This window comes from Callithrix jacchus, chromosome 6, assembly GCF_049354715.1.
Source record: "Callithrix jacchus isolate 240 chromosome 6, calJac240_pri, whole genome shotgun sequence".
NCBI lineage: Eukaryota > Metazoa > Chordata > Mammalia > Primates > Cebidae > Callithrix > Callithrix jacchus.
In genome coordinates, this window is record NC_133507.1 from 81,459,367 (window position 1) to 81,481,771 (window position 22,405).

At 42.5% G+C, this 22,405-nt stretch overlaps 1 protein-coding gene across 1 annotated transcript in view; it reads right to left on the reverse strand.

The window, feature by feature from the left end:
• The window catches only part of KIF5C (kinesin family member 5C), a 155,707-nt gene that overhangs the window by 84,886 nt on the left and 48,416 nt on the right, over window positions 1-22,405 (reverse strand). The window contains exons 2-5 of the mRNA XM_002749445.7: window positions 20,101-20,191; window positions 12,605-12,678; window positions 4,397-4,501; window positions 125-173 (exon numbers count right to left, since the gene is read on the reverse strand). Coding sequence (XP_002749491.3) covers window positions 125-173; window positions 4,397-4,501; window positions 12,605-12,678; window positions 20,101-20,191 — 319 coding nt within the window. The remainder of the gene's footprint in view (window positions 1-124; window positions 174-4,396; window positions 4,502-12,604; window positions 12,679-20,100; window positions 20,192-22,405) is intronic.

Consider the following 22,405-nt stretch of genomic DNA (forward strand, 5'->3'; position numbering starts at 1 on the left):
GGCAATAGAGTACTTCTATAAATTTTCATTAATTCCTTAAGCAGAAATGCAATAAATCATTTCAACCTCCCTGGACTTTTATTGGTTACAGAATAGATAAAGGACAAGCACTGAGGTTACTTACCATCAAGTAAGTCCCTTATTTTGTCCAAGTAGATCTCAAAATAGGAAACCTAGTTAAAAACAAATTGAGTTTGGAATAGACATGCCACAGTATATTTCAAAAATATCATTATTAGTACTTATGAAAGCTTTTCCCATGCATGGCTAAGAAGAGTAGAAAGAGATGTTCAAAGTGAAGACTCAGAATCTGGCCAGCTGTACTGGGATTCTCCTGCTTCCTGCTTGCTCTACGCTTCCCTAAGGGTGGGCCACTCTCCACCCCCACACATCACAGCTCCCTTTGGTTGCCATTCAGGTGTTTTTAACATTGTGTGCCAGACAGCCATGTACAGGAGGACTCTAGGCTTTACCCTAGATGAGCACCAAGGAAACTAAGAAAACCATCAGTAGGCCTTACTTTATCGTATGATACTGACAACATCATGAAGGAAGAGGGACTTAATCCAAATGTTCATATGCAAGAAGCCTGGAGAGGGCAGGGCCAGTGGGTTTGGAACTACAAGAGTCCAGAAAGGTAACTGGGTGAGAGCCGGTGATGGTGACAGCTCTGGCGCATTCAGGAAAGATCTAAACAAAATGTGACTTGATAAAAGATGGGTAGACAGTGAGAGGAAAGGGAGGCCTTCCCATCAGTCTCAAGGCTCAGCTGCAGCACCACCTTCATCAGCATCACCTAAGAACCTGTCTGAACTGCAGAGCCCAGACCCTACTGCAGTCCTGCTGAATCTGAAGCCTAGAGAACAGGACCTAGGAATCTGGTTCTCAATTCCCCAGGTGATTCTTATGCTGGCTTATGTCTGAGACCTGCTTTAACTAAATATGTGGTCTTAGGGACTCAACTCACACCTAACCAAGACCCTAGGCCTCAATTGTCCCATCTGTCACATGAAGCCATAGGGCGTTACGATGTAAAAAGTCTCCCTCTAGGATTCTGTACTCTGTTTACATCTGCTTTCTGCCTACCCAATAAACTTTTATCTGACCTATGTTCATAAATGCTTTTGAAATCTAAACAAGGGAATGGGCAGAAAGGGAAACAGTTGTAAAGTTGTAAAACTGGAATGCGACTACTCAGTGAAACCGCATCCCTATATCCCGGCTCTGGACTAGTCATGGGGAAGCAAATACTCTAACCCAGCACTAATCCCAGCTCCGACTCAAATCTCGTCCATTATCTTTAATGTACCTTGGTCTGGAACTACCTGACTGGAACCATCCCAGCCTGTAATTATCCCAGCTACTCTGAGATGTGGGTTCCTAGCTTGAGCCCTGGAATCTGCAGCTGGGCATCTCTCCTGGTTGTCACGCAACATCTGCCTGCGTGAACACCTGTCAGACTCCCCTGTCCCTCAGGCCCATCTCTCATGGACACACCTATGTGACATTTGAAAGACTCACCCCTACAGCTTTCTTTAATCTCTCATGCTGCCGTGCTCCCTGAATCCTTATAGGTCCATTTAGCCTCCAGTCCGGGACATCTCTAACCCAGCCCTTCCTGCAGCCAACTCAACCCTGGTTCCGCCCATTTTATTTATTTCAGAATTGTCCGATTTTCATTAAGACTTTTCTAGTATTTTTGAGATCTTAAACTAGTGGCCTTATTTCCATGGACTGACTACAGAGAAAATTAATTACATCTAAAGCAAAAGTCACAAAATAGATACTGGCAAATCTGGCAATTAGAATCATATTCACATTTAATGTAAACAGAAACAGAATTCTGATTTTATTAATTTCTGCTTTTGGTGTGTGTGTGTGTGTGAAGGTGGTGATTTTGTTGTTTTGTATTTCCGATACTTTGTGAGACCAGGCAGAAAAAAAATAAATAGGCCTTGTTTGGCATTAAGAAACAGATGTTCAGAAATAAAGTTTAAAACCTCTGTGGGACTCATTTTAAGAAGCAGATTTTCAATATTGCCTTGATCAGGCCTCTTTTTTTTTTTATTTAGCCTCTCACTAGTCAGTTCAAAATACAAAATAGTCAGCAACTAATTTGCCCATTTATAATTATTATTTATAAAACAAGTAAGCATAACTACAAATGCAACACAGAAATCTGGACTGTAAAATTCAGCCCTAGAGACTTAGTGTTGTTCCTCTCCTCCCCCAACTTCATGCTAGGGCTGTTTTTATCTTAATAAGATTCTAACACAAGACCCTATTTTGAGGGCAGTAATTGGTTTAACATCTTCTTCCAGGATTATCACGTAAGAACCCTGCAGTAGTTTAAGCTATTTAAATGCAAACAGCCCTAAAGAAGCGCTAAGCTTCTAAATCTTGATCCCATCAAAGCAACAAGCTTCTGTATCCTTAGATATAAAGAACCTTGGCAAGAAGGAGAAGCAGGCTTTAGCCAACAAAAGGAATCCTAAGGAAAAGTGATTTGCTAGATGTAATTTATAATTGGACAAACAGTTGTTGCCTTCCTTTTATGTCATTTACAAAAGGTATGCAGTGGTTAGTAAGGGGAGAAGTTTAATAGAATTGAAAAGGGATTGCATGTGCAGTTGGTCAGACCTAGGGTCTATTCTTAGCTTTCTCAATAACTTGGTGTTTAAGTTGGGCCTTCTAACTCTGTGTCTTTTTTTTTTTTTCTACTCTGTCCTCCAGCCTAGAGTGAAGTGGTGTAATCTTGGCTCACTGCAACCTCTGCCTCCTGGGTTCAAGTGATGCTCGTGCTTCACCTTCCAGCATAGCTGGGATTATAGGCACACATCACCATACCTGGCTAATTTTTTTGGTATTCTTTTTGTATTCTTTTTTAGTTGAGACAAGGTTTCACCATGTTAGGCAGGCTGGTCTCGAACTCCTGGTCTCAGGTGATCCACCCACTTCAGCTTCCCGAAGTGATGGGATTACAGGTGTGAGCCACCATGATCAGCCTAACCCTGCATCTTTAAACTTCCCTTTCTTCATCTGTGAACAGATGGGCCTGGTGTGCTAAGATCCCAGCCTGAAAGGGACTCTCTTAGCAGTTCTGCTCAGCTGAGTCTTCTTAGAACTGCCCTTTCACCCTCCACAGTGGGGGCCCCCAGGCGGCCTGTGCATCCTGGACACAGCTCTCATCGGGCAAGCTGGAGCACCTGCTGTGGGCTGGGCCAATGAGCTCCTTCCCAAGGGAATTTGGAGTTGGAAACAAGGGACTGGTGGAGCATCGGCTGCCATGTTGCCAACACCTTCTCCCACCAAAAAGAGAGAAAGATGCTCCAGAACAAGAGAAAGAAGTCAAGCAAGAGGGCAGAAAAGCAGGGACTGTAACGGGTGTGGGGTTTCTTTTGAAGGTGATGACATGCTCAAGAATTAGATAAGGTTCATCATTGTACACTTTTGGGAATACATTAAAAACCATCAAACTACACACTTTAAAAGGATGAATTTTGTGTTATGTGAACAATATCTTAATTGTTTAAAAAGAAAACCAGGGCTTAGATTTCCTGCCCTCCACACTTCATCCCCCACAAAATGTCCACTGTCAGATTCTTACCTTATAACATCTTCTATTTGCTTAAACAAGTGCCTTTCAGTCACTTGCAAAAGGGGTATTCCAATGAATATACCTAATACCAAATTGTATTATTGAACAGCTAGAGTAAGAGAGTAGAAATACCTTTTGTAATGCAAATTTAAGTCATATCAGAGGTTCTGGTTTCAAACAAAAACAAAATACAAGGAGGAAGATAAAAAGGAGGAGAATTCCTTTTCCCAGCATTTCTCAGAGTTCTCTATGACACTCTGCTCCAAACACGTCTGTGACACTCTAAGGGGGAAAATGCGTCTATATTCAAATAAGCAGGGAAATGTAATCTAGTACATGTCCCCTTTACAGAGCACATTAAAACTTGTGATAAACTTAACATTGTTCAAGAAATCATTTTCCCAGCTCGTTCAGCCTTATAACCCTTTTCCCTGCTAGCCCACCATTGATAATATGAGAGTCCGTGTTCCACAGAACACATATTGGGAAATGCTGCCCAAACCCGAACATGAACACTCTCAGTCATATCCACAGAAATCCAGAGGATAAAGGGTAGAATTTAGGCAGCTATCAAGATGATTTCATCCTAAAGAAGGCTTTTACTTTCATTATCTGGATATTTCAGGTAAACCCAACAGATAACTGTTAGCCTTGGCCACTAATAAAGAGGGCTCTGCTTACCACAAGAATGCCATTTAAATTAGTAAGATCATCTTTTATATCTACTCGAAAGGAGGAGGGATAAGAAACATTACTGGGGCCCAGTGTCTTCTCTGGGGACCAATCAGTAATACGTACCTTTATGTGAAACTCCAGGTTCTCATCCATGGAGTAGATATGGTCAAAGATATCATGGGCAATTCTTGGGATGATCCCCATGAGCTGGGGGTCATGCAGCTTCCCCTAGTGGGTGAAAATACAAACACAGACAGTTAAAGGGTGCTGGGAGACATGTGAGAGAGAGGAGGAACCATCTCTGGGTTCCTTAGACAGAATCTGGTGGAGCAGGAAGCACCCACATGTGTCTGCCAGCTCCCTTGGGCATCTACTGACTTGCCAACAGACCAGAAGTTGGTGGAATAACTCAGTGTGTTTGTCTGTTTATCCAGCAGGAAAACGCTTGTTCTGCCAAGTTCTGAGGTCCCACAGTATTGCCTCCAGCTGCCACTCAAAGCAGCAAATCAGAGTCTATGTGGTTAGTGTGGTGTGAGGAGGAGGAGGGAAAGGGAGAAGGAGACGGAATGAGAATATATGGGTTTGGGTTTTGAGTATTTACAAACTGACCCGGGCCTGCAGGTCCAAGTAAAGTAATCTCCTTTAATGAAATCACCTTCAGACCTGATAGACATCATCTCATTAATGTCATCATTGCTCCAAAATTTCTAGGAACCTTATTCTGGTGATACTTTCAGTATCATTTAACAGATCAATCAAGAAAACACATTTTATCAATTGCTTTTAAAAATCTGTATTTACCAGTCTGAATTGTTCCAAATAATTTTTAGCTGTTTCTAACACCTAAATCTACTTTTAAGATAGTCTCATATTCTTCTTTCCCTCTTTTCTACTTTACTCATTTTACCTAAGGGGGTGGGGACAGATAAATTATTCTGCTATGTGGATAATACTAAATCCATTTTTAAAGTCTAGAATTTGCCACCTCTGAAGACTTTAGAAAAGATGCCATAAGGATCTGACAGCAACTGCTAATGAAGACTTCTAGAAGTATTTAAAGCAACACACAAGCTCCAGAGAGTCTCTGCATAAACCCACCGTCAAATAAGCACTTAAGTTCTCATATGTGTTAAACAACCCATCAGTGAACAAACACACAGTATGAAGGTTTAAAGTGATCAGTGCCAACAGTACACCCAGAGAATTATCAAGGTTTTTTTTTTTTTTTTTTGAGACAAGGTCTCACTCTGTTGCCCAGGCTGGAGTGCAGTGGTACACTGCAACCTCCACTTCCCAGGCTCAAGTGATCTTCCAACCTCACCTCCCTAGTAACTGGAACTACAGGTGTGTACCTCCACGCCTGGCTAACTTTTTGTATTTTTTGTACAGATGAGGTTTTGCCGTGTTGCCAATGCAGGTCTCCAAACCCTGAGCTCAAAGTGATCGGCCCCCTTGGCCTCCCGAAGTGCTGGGATTACAGGTATGAGCCACCACATCTAGCAGTCTGGCTTCCAGCAAAGCTCCCTCATCTGGGAAAATGGGTACTCCTCTGGAATGCCCTTATCTATTAAGAGTCTAAATAGTTTGATGTGTTGATATTGCTTTTTAGTTTGACTGCATACTTCCTAAAGATAGAGATGCCCAGTGCATGTATATTTCTCTCCATTGCTTACAAGATTTAGCATTTATTACATAGAATTATCGTAGAATTTAAATTAAATAGGATATATGAAATGCTTAGTGACTCAGGAAGGGCTCAAATAAATGTTAGTATTGTATCACTCAGCTCATAGCAGGTTCTCATGAAGAAATTGTTGGAGTTTATTTCACCTGAAGAGTCAATACATTTCTATCCCTGACAATTAATATGTATCTTAGGAAAGAAAACAGCACCAAATGACTGACAATCTCAAATCTTGAGAACTTTTAAACTGTATATTCCATCAAAAACATGTAACAAATTAGACAATGGACCCCACATGCTCTGAACTGTGGAGATCATTGGCAGAAACAATACCTATGGTGAGAACATCACTTCCATCTGGTCAAATGTCATGACTCCACTCAGCCAATCAAAAGATGTCCTCTATCCCAGCCCTCCAGAGCTTTTTAATAATTCATGATAATCCTTTAGCTTCTCCTCAGTAGCCCACAGCCAGAAAAGAAGGATTGATACTCCAAAAATCATTTATAATTGACTCAAATCTATTTTCCTAGATGCTTTCCCTTTCAATGGATTTATCTCCCCATTGATTCCTGGCTTATACAAGTCCCTTTGTTTTTCTTTGTCAGGGCAAGAACCAAGGCACAACCAGAGATGAATCTAGGACACTCTGTACTTTGTGTCTTTCTGAAGTCCTCACCCTAAAATCAATGTGAGAAAAGTGATTGTTCTCATAATAATGCCTCCCATCCCCACAGGAACAGAAGCGATACCCACATCTACTATAGGCCTAGGAGCTGTGCTGCTTGACCTAACTCAGTTGTCCAAGAGTGTTAAGGGCTTTATGTGCAGTGAACTGGGCCTGCTGAAACAATCTGCAGGCATGTGTACGCAGAGGAGGATATAGGGGCATGTGGAACGTGTGTGTGTGTGTGGTGTTAGAGGAGCATATAGATGTGTGTGTATGTCTGTGTGTGATATATGTGTGGAGTGTGAGGGGTATGTCTGCGTGTGTGGGGCATGTGATGGATGTGGAGTATTAACATGTGTGTGATGTGGGGCATATATGTTTGTAAGATGAGTATGTGTGCAGTTATCTGCTATAGCATGAATGTAGGAAGTGTAGCAAGTGGGTGGGTGCTTGTTGTGTGTGTGGATGTGTGGTATTTTGTGGTGTGTGTGTATTGTATATGTGTGATATGTGGTGTCTGTGTCTGTGTGATGTATGTGGGTTGTGTGTCTGTATGGGAGTCTGTGTGTGTGTTGTACGTGTGATTTATGTGGGATATGTTTGTATATGTGCATGTATATGTGGGGGGTGTCTCTGTGTGGATGGTGTGTGGTCTGTGTGTGTGTATGTAGGGGGTTTGCTATACAATGCGTATATTGTGTATGGTGTGTGTGTGTGTGTATGTCTCTGTGTGTATAATGTATGTGGGAGTGAGCTATGTAGTGTGTGGTGTGTGGTGTGTCCATATATATGTGTGTGATGTGTACATCTCTGAATGTTTATGATGTATGTAGGGGTCACGTGTGGTATATAGTGTGTGATGTGTGGCATATAGCATGTGCTGTGTGGTGTGTTTGTGGTGTGCATATATCTATGTATATGTGTATGATGTATGTGGAGGGGTGGTATGTGGTGTGTGGTGTGTCCATGTGTGTATATGTGTGTGATGTATATATGTCTGTGTGTGTATGATGTATGGGAGGTATGTGTGGTATGTGCTGTATAGTGTATCTGTATGTGTGTGATGTGTATGTCTGCGTGTGTTTATGATGTATGTGACGGCCATATGTGGTTTATAGTGTGTGGTGTGAGCTGTATGTGGTATGTATATGTCTGTATGTGGATGACGTATGTGGGTGTGTGGTATGTGGTGTGTCTGTGTATGGTATGTCTGTGTGCATATATGTGTGATGTGTATATGTTTGTGTGTGTGTATGATGTATTTGGGGGTGTGGTATATGGTGTGTTATGTGTCTATGTGGACATTGTGTGTGGTGTCTCTGTGTATGTATGTGTATAGTGTGCATATGTCTGTGTGTGTATGATGTATGTGGGGGGTATGTGGTATATGGGGGGGTGTGTGTGTGTGTGTGATGTATGTGGGGAGTGTGGTATGTGGCACTTCTGTTTGTGATGTGTCTGTGTGTACATGTATGTGGTATGCATGTTTCAGTGTGTGTGTACAATGTATGTGGGGGTAGTATATGGTGTGTGTTGTCTCTGTGTGTATATATGTGTGTGGTGTGCATATGTCTGTGGGTATGTTTATGATGTATGTTGGGGGGTAGTGTGTGGTGTGTGGTGTCTCTGTGTGTCTGTGTGTGACGTGTATGTGTGTATATGTGTGTGGTGTGCATGTCTGCGTGCATGTACAATGTATGTGGGGGTGTATGGTATGTGGTATGTGATGTGTCTGTGTGTATATGTGGTGGTGTATATACATCTGTGTGTATGTGTACGATGTATGTGGGGGACAGTGTGTGGTGTGTGGCATGTCCGTGTGTCTATTTGTGTATGAGAGAGAGGTGTTCCTTAGAGGTCTTCACTGCTTCTATACTGACCCTTGCAGATGAGATGCACAGCCCAGACAGACAATGCACAGTTGCCGTGGGCAGTAAGAAGTGGGAAAACAACTGAGAGCTATAGAAATTCAGAGACCAGAAATGCCCCAGAGTTCCAGTAACAAAATGTATAATATGGGATGGCTTCCTTGCGGGACACCAAATATTGAAGAATGAGTAAGTTTACGGATGGGCAGAGAGGATGTGGGCAGAGAAGGTGAGTGGGAGAACAAAGCACAGGAACTGAGAAAGAACAGCAAAAGTGTATTTTAGCTGAGGGATCAAAGATGAACTTGATATAACTTGATCAAGACAGTTGCAGGTGGGCAGTAAAAGAAAAAAAAGCAAAGAAAAAAAAAGATGAACTTGAGGAGCAAAGAAATGTGTTGCTTCATCACCTTGTTTCTCCCGGAAAGCAAATAGGAGAAAGATCTTTATAACTGCATCCTATATAATTATATCCACAAATTCTATCCACAAAAGATCCATGGAATGTGATCTTTTAGGAGCATGTATGAAAGAAGAAACAACACCCAGGCCACCAGCCATTGAACAAGACTCTCTTTGTTCCAGCCCCAGTTGCCTCCTCGACCTCCCAAGCTGGGCAGAGCTTCCTGAAACACTTAAGATGGGAAAGCCATCAGCCTGTCAGTACATGAGCACCGTGTGCTCAGACAGGCTTGGTGGGGTGGCTGGGAAGCCTGCACCATTCAGATGACCTCCAGGCATCCCTTTGGGCATAAAGAAAAGCACAAGGTGTCTCCATCCATATATCAGTGTGCAGAAGAGGATCACAAATTAGGGCAAGGGGCCAAGAGAGGCCCTTCCCAGCATCACACACTGAACAAAAGAACAGTCCCCTCTTCCATAGCTGGAGCTGGAACCCACATGCCCTCTCCAGTGCCAACCCTGGATATGGGCTATGCAAGCCCAGGGCATTCTGCATGTTGGTGTCCACCAGGCTTGGCATTAACACGGTCCAGCGAGTCATGTATTTACTGAAAATTTACCTTAAATGCTCCATCTTGAGAAGCTAGTCTTTCCAGTTTTATGTAGGCTTATCTACATGTTTGTTCCCCTCAATACAAGGTAATGGAATCACCACTGGATGTCAGACCAAAAATAGGGGGATTAAAGTGAAAAACAGCTTTAAAATGTTACCGCTCTGTCCACTCAGGGGCACTCAGGGAGTTAACATCGCCTTCTAAAAGCCTTTGGAAGATCACAATGTATAATTTGAATACATAAAATCCTCCTTTCAGAAAATGCAGACCCTGTAGGGCTTTTTGATTTAATTGCATTCCAGGGTCCTGGATTTCTTGGTCTCCTGCAGTATCTATGACTTTGGTTTGGGGCTCCTCCCCTCCCTCTGAAAATATCCCCCTACCTTTTCGCCAATCTATAATTACCCTACAGAAAGAACTCGATTAAGTGAGGGGGTGGGTGGCACTAGGAAAAAAACTCCCATCCACATCAACTCTTTCCAACACAAGTATGTGATCTGAAAAAGTGACAATAAAGAAAAGCAGCTCATTATAATCGACCTTTTAAAACAGACAAAGATGAAGAGGTGACAGAATTTAGACAACTAGAGGTGAAACCTGTCCAGAACCCAGTTCCTTTCAGGTCCCCCATGAGTCCTTGCTGGGCAGGCATTGTAGAGTTTACACTGTAAGACACAGAGGGCTTGAGAGCCTCTAGTTTAACAAAATATCTCCAATATTAGGTTTTTGTTGCTGTTGCTGTTGCTGTTGTTGTTGTTGTTGTTGTTGTTTTGAGACGGAGTCTTGCTGTTGCCCAGGCTGGAGTGCAGTGGTATAATCTTGGCTCACTGCAACCTTCGTCTCCCCGGTTCAAAAGATTCTCCTGCCTCAGCCTCCTGAGTATCTGGGACTACAAACATGGGCCACTGCACCTGGCTAATTTTTTTGTATTTTTAGTAGAGATGTAGTTTCGTCATATTAGCCAGGCTAGTCTTGAACTCCTGACTGCAACTGATCTGCTCACCTTGGCCTCTGAAAGTGCTGGAATTACAAGCAAGAGCCACCGTGGCTGTAAGCTGGCATAGCTTTTGGCCATCACCCTACATCCATTTCTTCTCCCAACATAAGATTTTACACTGGGGAGCATTCTCTCTCTCGATGTCTTACAGTTTAAATTTCTGGCATTTAGCAAATACCTTATATTTCCTAATCCCAAAGCTTAAAAGGTCAAGTGACCTCTTAAGGTTTGGGGGATTTTAAATAATGAGGGTTGCCTTTTTTGTTTGTTTTTTGGTTTGGTATTGCATATAGTTTGGTAATTAAAGCAGAACAAAACCCTTCAGACTGACTGAATTCCTCACTAGACACCGTATCTCTCTTTCAAGTGCTGTCTAACCTACGAGGGAGTTTTTGTCCACAGCTACTGGAGCAGGTGGGACCCAGGAAATGTAGAACTGGAACTTTTCTATAACCTCAAGGTCAAGAGTGTGGGGCCCAGGAAGAGAGGGAAAGGCAAGGGGCTGGGGCTGGAGCATGGGGATGGCAAGGCCGGTGTTTCCAAGACGTTCTGCCATAGGATGTGAGAGGAGGAGATGGGCTGACGCCACTCAGGTGTCAGGGGAATGACCTGCTCAGTCAGAAAGAAGTGACAAATAAACCTCATGTGTCCTTTAATCTGTGCAGTCTCTGAACCACTTTGTCTTCAGCCAAATGGGTGAAAGAGTCAGCACCACAGAAATGAGATCCCCCAGCACTGTACCCCACACTCGAAATCAGCATGAGCAGAACATCAGAGCCCTGAGGATTTTAGCCTCGTGCCATTGAAATCTCCTCTTCAATAGGAATGATTCATAAGCTAAACTGATTCTGCAGCAGCTGTCTCAATGCTATTCCCAGGAGGGCAGCGTAAATGAAAAACCTAAGCTGGAAGGATTAAGGATTCATCTTACCCTGCCGCTGAATTCCCCAAACTTCCTCTGTGCAGTTTCTTATATAACCACACTCACCACCTCTCCTCACCTGTCGGGTGGGCCTCACCTTTAGAAGAATTATCAGACCCTGAAGGCCCTATAGGATTCAGTGAGTATATATACACACACATATACATATGTGTGTGGAATATGTATGTATGTATATATATATGTGGAAAGAGGAGGCGAAGGAGTTCAATTTTGTCTGCAGACCTGCCTTGTTTGGAAGACAGACTGAAGTCACAAAGCTCCACAGCCAACAACTGGAGCTGGGGTCATACCCTGAAGTCCTTCAGGGAGCAGGTATGTAAGTTAATGAGGAAAGATGCTGAATATAAGTTCATCTTCACCCCACTGTGCATGAAGTGGGCTGGGTGTGAGTGCAATGGAGAGCCCAGCCCCATATACATGGGGTAGCCAGGGCCAGCACCACAGCTACCTGATCACAAATACTAACAAATGTCTAATGAATATTTTACCAAGCCTCTCCTAGGTGACAGCAGCTGTTCCCTGCATTAGAAATGTTAACAAAAAGGTGAACAGGACAATGAAATGAACGGTGAAGCTTGAATTTTATATTATGGTGAAATTCACCCAGTGCTGCCAGACCTTCAGAATATTCAACCTAAAATGGAAAATTCAAATTGTGTGAAATCACCCCATTTTTAACATCACCTACTATTTTTTTAAAAAATACTGTGCAGGTCAAACAAAAATATGTCTGTGGGCTGAATGTGGACCACAAGCCAACTTTTAAAAATCTCTGACCTATAGTTTTTTATTTATTCTAAGAGACCTACCTCCCAGAGACCTTCACCAGGGTAAATTATTTTCCCAACAGGCTTTCCTAGCTAGATTGAGGCTGAGGTCCAGAAAATTGAGCACTCTACTGCTTAGCTTATCAATGATTGTTTCTGAATAGAATTATTACTGTGACAAAGTTATCAATAAAGGCCTTTATAAAATATTGAATTCCTAAGACTTTATTTCTTACTGCTATTTTAAAACTTCTCCAAGATAATGATTAATTGGTCAAACATAACCCATCTCTATTCCCCAGTAAAGGAAGTCACGTGCACCTCAAGTTTTACTGGAAGCATCAGTTCCATTCAGTCATCTCCATTAGAGCACATTGTAATCTTACCTCCATGGTGTGTGTTTTTCCTGATGAAGTCTGCCCATACGCAAAAATTGTCCCATTATAACCTTCAAGGACATCTGTGAACAAGGAAAGAAATTAAAATTAACTCATTACTTTGATCATATGCTGGTGTAGGTTGCATATTTTAAAATTACATTTTCTAAATGGCCCATCTCATTTTTCATACAAATGATATATTCCAACTCCATGTGCATTTTAAGTAGAATTATGAGATAAGAGCAGAAATGCAGGCCTCCGTTATTCTACAAATAGAAAGAAATAGACTCACATTTCACAGAATATATTAATGAAGAAGGAGGCAGACACACTTTCTCTCAATGACATCAAAATGAAGACAGAGACATAAAGCAGAACACTTTTTTAGTAGAAGGATATTAGAGTTTTCTTCTATAAGTTGATCTCTTGAGATCAGTTGGGGAAAAAAATAAAAACATTATTCTTATGCCCTAAGTTTCTGAGTGAGATGAAGAATAGAATTCCTTTCCTGAAGATTTAATGTGGGTCACTTTAAATGCTGGCCCAGCCTAGCTCCGTGGGGAGGTTTCTTCTGAAAGCCCCACCAGAGCTCCTTCAGTCCAGAGGTGGGGGAGGAAAAGGGCCCTCTATAAACCGAGCCTCACAGTAAGAATCCAATCAGCCCAGAAACTAGCTGGGCCCTAACATCTCTGTGTTTGCACTGACAGTGCTAACAAGCCAGCCCAGGCCCATCAGCATCAGGAATTTCTTTTAATTACACAATGAGAGCACTGTGCAAACCCTTCCACACTGCAGGTCCGTGCCACATCACACAGGGACAAGGGGAGGCTTGAGGGTGGAGGCTGCTTTTTGCTGAAGAGCTGAAGATTATCTGTGGGAATTCTTTCAAAGCAGCAGAGGTGATTAAAATATATTTAGCACTCATTTCCCTCCTGCTTTCCTCCTTCATCCTCACAAATATCACTGAAAAAGGAACAATGCATCATTAGTATCCTTGATCCTCCATTCCGTATAAGGGGAGGAAGTCTTTATTTGCACAAGGTGTGGAGGCAGGGAGAAGGGCCCCACACTGAGGTGTCCTATTCAGGGTCATGTGAAAAACCAAGCCAGGAAATCAGCTCCATCTACTTCAGGCTCTAAATAGATTTTTTCTTTTGGGGACATGGTTTGGGGTGGCGCTCTAAATGTTATGATGCTGGTTTGTTTTTGTTTTGCTTTGTTGGGTTTGCTTTTTTGAATCTTTTTCTTAGTCTAATATCAATTCTGATTTGTTCCTTTATTTATTTATTTTTGAGACAAGTCTCGCTCTGTCGGAGTTCAGTGGCAGAATCACTTCAACCTCCGCTTCCCGGCTTCTAGTGATTGTCCTGCTCAGCCTCCTAAGTAGCTGGGATTACAGGCACGTACCAACTTGCCTGGCTAATTTCTGTATTTTAGTTGAGATGGGGTTTCACCATGTTGGTCAGGCTGGTCTCGAACTCCTGACATAGTGATTCGCCTGCCTCAGCCTCCCAAAGTGCTGCAATTACAGGTGTGAGCCACCGTGCCTGGCCTGATTTGTTACATTTTTAAAAAAAAATTAAATACACATTTGACTGATGTGAGGTTGCTGAACTGGGATAAGAACCGAAAGCAGTATTTTCTTTTAGGAAGCTAAGAAAAGAAAAATCAAGTGGCAGGACTTTTTTTTTAAATTCTAGCAGCCCTCAAGAGTTTGTATTAAGATATATTGGGAATTGGGGGAGAGGAGGGACAGAGAGAGAGAGGAAGGAGAGAGAGAGAACGTTCACAAGTATCAGACTTCGGCTAATGGTTCCCCTGCTAACAGAGGGAAGCAACAACTTGAAGCAGTCAGTGTAAGGTTTGAAGGTTCAAGCTTCATTTTTCACAAAAATGCCAACTTACTCAAAGAAAAGATTCCTCAGGCCAGAGCAGACAGAGCCCATTTACACTAAAATGAATATGATATGCTTGGAGGAAACCAAAGGAACAAGGTCCTACCCTTAGGTCAAACTTTAAAAATGCCATATTCATAACACAAGCAACTCCAGCCTATTGGAATGCTGGCTACACCACAATATTAAAGTTTGCTTTTATTCGAAATTACCATTTATTAGAAACTAAGCATCCTCCCTACAAAAAAAAAAAGAAAAGAAAAGAAAAAGAAAACACCTTGTCTTAAGCCTCTGTGTATGATACACTCTGGAACCCACTGGCCCAGGTGTTAGAACAGCACTGAGGTTGTCAGGGCCAGGAGTCCAGCCATCCTGACTGCTGCCGGCCGCCTTGCAAGTGCTAATGTTCCCATGCAGGAGGCCCCAGGGAGGTGGCTCTGAGCAACCCGCCACAGCCAAGGAAACTCAGCTCAGAGCTCAGCTTCTTCCTCCTGAATTAGGCCACACCTGAGGCCTTCCAGATCTCATCCACCCCTCTGAGTCCATCACTAAACAGAAGGCACAGTCCCACTCACTCTTAGTCCATCACTGCTCATTTAACTCCTGCCAGTAGGGACTGGGCCAAGCACCTGAAAACGAGAGCTCGTCGTTTTGGACTAAGGGGCTGAGTGAGGAGCGTGCGAGACTATACTTGGAGAATCTGTTTCTTGCTGCCATTTCGTCACTGAGCACATTTTTTCTCCTTCTTTTTTTTGTAAGAAAAGGAGAACATATAAAGCCCCACTAGAACAAAGTCCTCTGGGCCCTGAAGTATTTACAGTCACGTTACAGTTCATGGCTGAGGGAGAACCTCTCTCAGGTTGAAGGGAGCCGACGTCGCCCTCTATGGGCTCCGTGCTGCACTAGAAGGTCATTTAAACGAAAAGGCTCTTTGAAGCCAGAGTTTTCTAGTTTCTTAGAAACTCTGGGTTTGGGGGGCTTGTTTTCTATTTGTTGTTTGTTTGCTCAGACTATGTTTTGATTTGGTGGTGAAGGGAGGTGGCGAGGGAAGTGGAGCAGGAGCCCGGCGCGTTTCGGTGGCCATCGCGACCACAGGCAGCGGGGGAGCCGTCGCGGGGAAGGCCAGGCCCGCGCTCAGCACTGCGGGGCCCACACCGCCCTCCACCCGACTCCTACAGAAGCGCCCACAAAAGCCACTTTCATCACGTCCAGTGCCCGCTCCTGGGCCCACGGAATGCATTTGTTTTAGAGTCTCTGCAGGAACAATGACTGTTTCCACATGCCGGCCACGCTCCGCAGACAGAACGTTTCTTTGTGTTGGTGCCTGGTGTGATGTGACTTCCACTGGCACCGCATAGCCCACAGAACCCCAGACCACAGCACTCATCCATCCCGCAGCCACATGAACCCCAGAAGCAGTTTCCACCGCAGGTGCCCAGAGCCTTCTACCCTGCCAGGGGAGGAGGAAAGATAGCAGTAGATACTTAAAATGCTCCTTGCCTCCCATTTGCTCAGTTCTGAATCCAGGTCTTGCTAAAGCAAAAGAGTTAATATCATTGTCAGATTAGAATTTGGGGAGGATGTGATCACACCTACGCATCAGTAGTCCTAAGGAGGCATGGGGTGGGGGGGGACACTAGGGTTTCTGGGGATGGTGGCTGATAGGCCATCCTCACCAGTCACCAAACCACTCAAGTAGGCCATGACCAGAGGATAGTGAGGCAGTTCTGCCAACCATTCTAGGCCAGCCCCCATGCCAGCCAGCCAGCCTGAAAGGCAGTCACTGTGCCCAGGCAATGACACGCTGCATCTTCAGAATGGAATCGCACCTCATCATTGGCAGGCCACCAGGGCCACCACAAGGTGCAGAAGCCACCATCCCTGTCCCCTATTGTCTACCCTCCTCCCACACCATTCCTAGCCCTGTCATTTACAATGCTTAGTTAATAACCCATGTGGCCTGACAGAACAGGAACCACTCACAACATAATTGTCATCAAATGCTTGCTGTGTGCCCACCAGGAAAGGGGGACAGGGGATTGCAGAAGAATATCAGTCAGTCCAACAAACGCAGGCTTGAGTCCCAGTCCATGGCCCCCAAACCAACTGGCCAAGTTACTTCACTTCTCTGAGCCTCAAATTCCTCTTCTGTACAATGAGGAAAATAATGCTCACCCTTCAGAAAGTTGTTATGATTTAAAATGCAACAACATATGTTAAGTACATAGAGAGTTCCTGATAAATCACAGCTAAAAATATTTTTCGTCTTCACAGTCATGTATAATAACAAAACAGATCTGATATCATCCTAAGCGTAAAACTTTTCATTGGGTCCACATTCTAAGTACATAGAGAGTTCCTGATAAATCACAGCTAAAAATATTTTTCTTCTTCAGAGTCACGTATAATAACAAAACAGATCTGATATCATCCTAAGCTTAAAACTCTTCATTGGGTCCACATTGTCTGCAGGAAAAAGTCCATCCATTTCCATCAAATCGCTCCAGCCTAACTTTCCCAGCCTCATCTCCCATAATGCCATTCTGCACCCTGGGCCACTCCAAGTTGCCCAAGCAGAATTTGTATCTTTATGCTTGTGTGATCCCCTCTGCTTGTACAAGCCTGCTATATTCTATAGTCCTCAGGACCCAACCTTTCAGAGAAACCTTTAATTCTCCATTCCCTCTCCCAACCAAAATCAATACAAGTGAATTCTGCTGTGTTTCTGTGGTATTTTGCATATATCCTTTCTTAAGCACATAATGCCTATGTGTGTGATGATTTGGGATACATTCGTCTCTTTCCCTGTACTCAAAGCTCCTTGCAGACAGTCTTACATAGCATGGCGACTCCAGTCCCAGCAGTGCTTACCCCATGGTAAGTAGTTAATATTACTTACATAAATGAATGATTAAAAGAAACAAGGGAATGAAGTTTAAAGGAATCAGAACTGGAAAACAAGAAATCCCCCTCTCTAGCATCTGGATCATCCATATCTAGTTAATTTGGAAGGCAAATGATTGGCGTGGCTTCTGTAGGCTGGAACATAGTTAAAGTACTTCAATAATAGCATCCAGTTACCATGGTTTTTCATTCCTAGGCTTCTCATTTATTGTGCTGGTAGTCACAAACCCTACAAGCTCTTCTAGAAGAAATGAAGGAGAATTCTACATGCTTTTTCAAGCAACATTTTGAAAAACACACACCAGACAAAGATGGGAGCATGAGCGATGCCAGGACTCTACAAACAAACATTTAAAAAATTTTTTTAACCCAATGAAGTGGTAGGGAATGAAAAACCAGAGAGCATAAAGCCATCGAGTTAAATGGAGCCTCCCAGATGCTCCAAATCATTAAGAGTTTAGATGAGCTTGAAAGGAAAGCTCCTTAGTCTACCCATTATCAGAAATCACGGGGACTACGGCACCTTCAGAAGTCATCTGATTTAATTATTGGCCTCTAGAAAAAAAGGGCTCCACAGCACCACCTCCCAATCTTGATTTAAATAGGGTTTCTCATGGCAAAAGATACCTCAGCTGTACTCGGTCATCTATTCCAAGGAGTTCTTTCTTACATCTCTGTGTTTTAGCTTACTGATTCTGAAATACAGGGCCAATTCTCATACTAGCCTCAGAGGATATTTTTTAAAGTTCAATCAGTTCCCTAATAATTCCTTTTTAAGGGAGAATAAGGCACTCATTATTGCTACCAAATAAATATGATCATACATATTTATGGTAGTCTAGAAATGTCTGTTTATCATATCATGTTAGGGTCTAATTTTATTCTACTAGATGGTTTTCTTTGTAGCTCACCATATATTTGGTCTCAAGTTATCCAGAGTTAGGCTGTATCTTCACAAGACCTGCCCATTTCTGACATTTCATACTGTAGAGAAATCCAAACATTGAAAGAGACTCAAACTTCTTTAGTGAATAAAGACTCAAAGAGTATTATTGCAGTTTGTTAATCACAGGATTTTTTTTTAACAGAGTGCATCCATTTCCAATTATGTCAGCTTAAAGAGGACTGGATGTATTTATATGCCCCTCATGTTTAGCACAGCGTGTGGCAAATACTATTTGTTTGTGATAATGAAAGGGGAGACAAAAAGAAAGAAATTCTGGCACATATGCAATTAATCTTACTGTAATAAAAAATATATGAATGAGTCCAATAATAGAGAGAAAGCAGGGCTGAGTAGGAGAAAACCAAGAAAGATATGCTGCAAAAACAGAGGAAACATGTTTATATAGAAAGAGAAGCAGAAGAGTAAATAAAAGTAGAGAGAAGATAAAAATTAACACCCAATATAGGTTCATACTATTCAGAAAGAGCTCGAATTCAGGCATTATTTTTTTTCTCATTGGGTTTCTATAATAATCTCACTGTGAAGACCTTCAAAATTAATTGATGTCTGCAGCAAGAATGTGAATAACTATCTACCTCAGCAAGGAACATTACATGCTGACATGCGTCTCCCACACAGGTGTCCAGGGTCAGAATTAATCGAACAGATGTACCCAGAGCTGATTTTCATGAATTTCAAATACTTAGGTTAGTCAGCTTCTAAAAACAAGCAGTTCCAAAGAGTCATGATGGGTTTGTTTTTTTTTTTTTTTTTTTTGGTTTTGGTTTTACTTCTTGCTTTTTAAATCCAGAGCTGCCTATACAGGGGGCAGCATCAAGACATTTGAAAGCACAATTGTAGCATTTCCATTTGAAGGCAAGGATTTGATGATGAAAAGCAAAGTAGCAGGAGATGCCCCCCAGCTCTGTCCAGATGGCAAGCCTGCCAATGCAAGCTCCAACCTGCTCCTGATTTGAAAGGGCAAGGTACAGCAATGTGTAAATTGCTTCATCTCCCTGCTGCTATTTTGACACAAATCCTCCAGGGCCAACGCCAGTCCTAGAGAAAATGACTGATCTCTAAGACATAAATGTAGGCTTGAGGCTACCTGTTTGGAAGAACAAATGTCAGGATCTGGGTGGGTGGGTTGAAAGTGGGTTAGGAGAATGAAAACAAAGTAAAAAGAAAGAAAGAAAGTGGGTTAGGAGAAAGCATAATTAAGGAATGCTGAATAGCAAGACCAGCTCAACAACCAACATGGTAATGTGATTTTATGACACTAGAAAATTTCTAAACGGCAAAATTTTTCCACATTTAAGGCTTTTTGCCGAGAGATATTAGTAAAAGGGAGACAGATGTACAGAATAAATCAACCAAAGATGTACAACTGGAGCATCAGGAATATATATTTTCACCTTCAAAGGAAAAAGGAGTTCCATACTTGCAGCAGTATTTTTAAATTATTACAGAAATAGTGTGAACACAGCTCACCTTGCTTTTAAGCTTTTGGGTGACAAAATTTAAAAGCTGGCAAAAGAAATTTTTTAAAAGTCCTTGAAAAGGGGGAATAGAGAGATTAAATAATTTGCCCGACATCATAACAAATCAGGGCTAGAACCGAGGCTATAGAATCCAGTGTTTCCAATTAGCAGTCCTCTGCTTACAGTCAAGGCACATTTATTCTTAGGCTTCAAATATCACTTAATGTTTTCAATTACTCTGAATGGCCCAGGAGGAAATAAAGAAATAGCACTTACCTTTGACAATCTGCTTCGCACATGCATTGTAAACCTGCTCTTGGGTCGTGTTGGGAGGTAGCACTCTGTCAAAGACATATGGCTTCCCTTGCTAAAAAAGAAAGACAAAGGAAAGAAAAGGGTGGAAAAAACACATTAGAAGTGTAGGAATAAAAAAGCGCAAACATTAGTAGTTAGGCCATAGGCACCAAATCACCAACCCTATTCTTTAAGGCAGTTCATTACCAAGGGTAGGGAATTTTTATAGTTTAAACAACACATACATTGTGTGTATGTACACTGTATGTTTAGAATCTGAGAATTTTAAAAACGTAAAATTTAACTACTTTTATTTTTTTTAGACGGAGTTTTGCTCTTGTTGCCCAGGCAGGAGTGCAATGGTGAGATCTCGGCTCACCACAACCTACGCCTCCTGGGTTCAAGCGATTCTCCTGCCTCAGCCTCCCAAGAAGCTGGGATTATAGGCATGCACCACCAGGCCTGGCTAATTTTTTTGTATTTTTAGTAGAGACAGGGTTTCTCCATGTTGGTCAGGCTGGTCTCGAACACCCGACCTCAGGTGATCCATCCACCTCGGTCTCCCAAAGTGCTGGGATTACAGGTGTGAGCCACCGCACCCAGCCAAAATTTAACTATGTTTAAAATGAAGGGTAGGCCGAGACTCATTCATTCATTCAAACGAATATTTATTAAGCACTTTCACAGAGCCTGGCACTGGGTTAGATGCTGAAAAAAAAAAAAAATCACAAAATGGTCCTGTTCTTGTGAATCATTCAATTAAGTTAGGCAGATAGCTAATAAGCAAGAAAGCAAACACATAGGAAAATGCAAAATGCCTAGGTATAAAACAGTGGGAGAGAGGGAATGCTAGAGAGGGCAATTTGGAAAGCCTGCTGAAGAAGGACCACTAAAGCGGATCTTTACAGGATCAGGAAGGTGGAGGCTCCTGAAGAGCTATAAAAGCACATCCCAGGCAGAAGCCCAGCAGACAGCAAAGGGCCTGGTGTGTTCAAGGAACTGGAGGCCAAAAATCAGGAGCCAGTCCATGCAGGGCACAGTTAGCCAAGGTGATGTGCTTAAATATTAGTCAACGGGAAGATGGTACAAACAGATATAAGTAGCTGCTCTTATTAGGAAGATATTATTTCTTTGTGTCCAAAAGCATTCTTGTGTTTTCTTTCTCATACATAAGTGATGCTTTAACTGGGTTGAGGCTTCCCAGACAGAGGGAGCCCTCTGTACAGTAAATCAAGAGATTTTCCCAGGTGTGGGGTCTTGGGATTTGATTTGATGCTCAAATGTGTGTTTCAATGAAGTAACTAGTAGAGGGGAAGGGAAGAAACTGTACTGCGCATTATATGAGCCCTGACACGCTATCACTCTATATTCAATAAGAAGTTACTGGGCATTTAGGTGCCAGGCACAGTACTGAGCACAGGGGAGATGGTGGGTGGGACAAACACAGCCCCTTCCCTGGGAGAACCCATCCCGAGGGCACCTCTTCTCTAGCACCACCACCCAGGCAAGGGGCAACCATGCTCACCCTCTTCCACAACCGGACTCACTCAGGAGGCCCTTTATTTTCATGTCCCCCACATGGCAGAGGGGAGGGAAGGAGATGAAAAGGGAGGAGAGAAGAGAGCCGAGAGCCTCCTTTTCTCCTCTGCACCTCCTATGTGTGCCTCTGGACACTAGGAACTACCCAAGGACAGTGGGACTCCTCAAAAAGGTAATTGCTCATAAGGAATCCAAGGGCAAGGCTTGTTACATCCTATAACCTTCACACAAAGCAAGTGCACAGCTGTCAGAATGGTTTAATGTTCTACTCGTTTATTACCTGAGTAGAGCTGAACTGGAGGTAAAATCCTATGCCTTAAGCTTTAGTCTTTGAAAACTGGATAGCACCAACCAGGTAAATAAGTTACTTCCACTTTGATCTTAGAGAAACGTAGAATTTTCAGGTACCATAAAACTTTGTTTTGATGTAAAGCTGCAGAACCAGACATTCTGCTAAAATTATAGAAAGAAATTGTTTTCTGATGTTTTGTTCACAGTAAGTTTCCTTCAGTCAGTGAATCAAAGATTCAGTTGAATAACCAATAGACTGTTCCTCACCATAGTCTATTGCCAACTATCAGCTTACTACATTCTTATTAAGCTTTATCTATTTGTAAAATTCAACTAAATGTCAGTAAAGTAAAAGATATTAGAAAGATATTATTGCTTTGTGCCCAAAAAGAATTCTTGTGTTTTCTTTCTCATGCATAAGTGATGCTTTAACTGGGTTGAGGTTTCCAAGACAAAG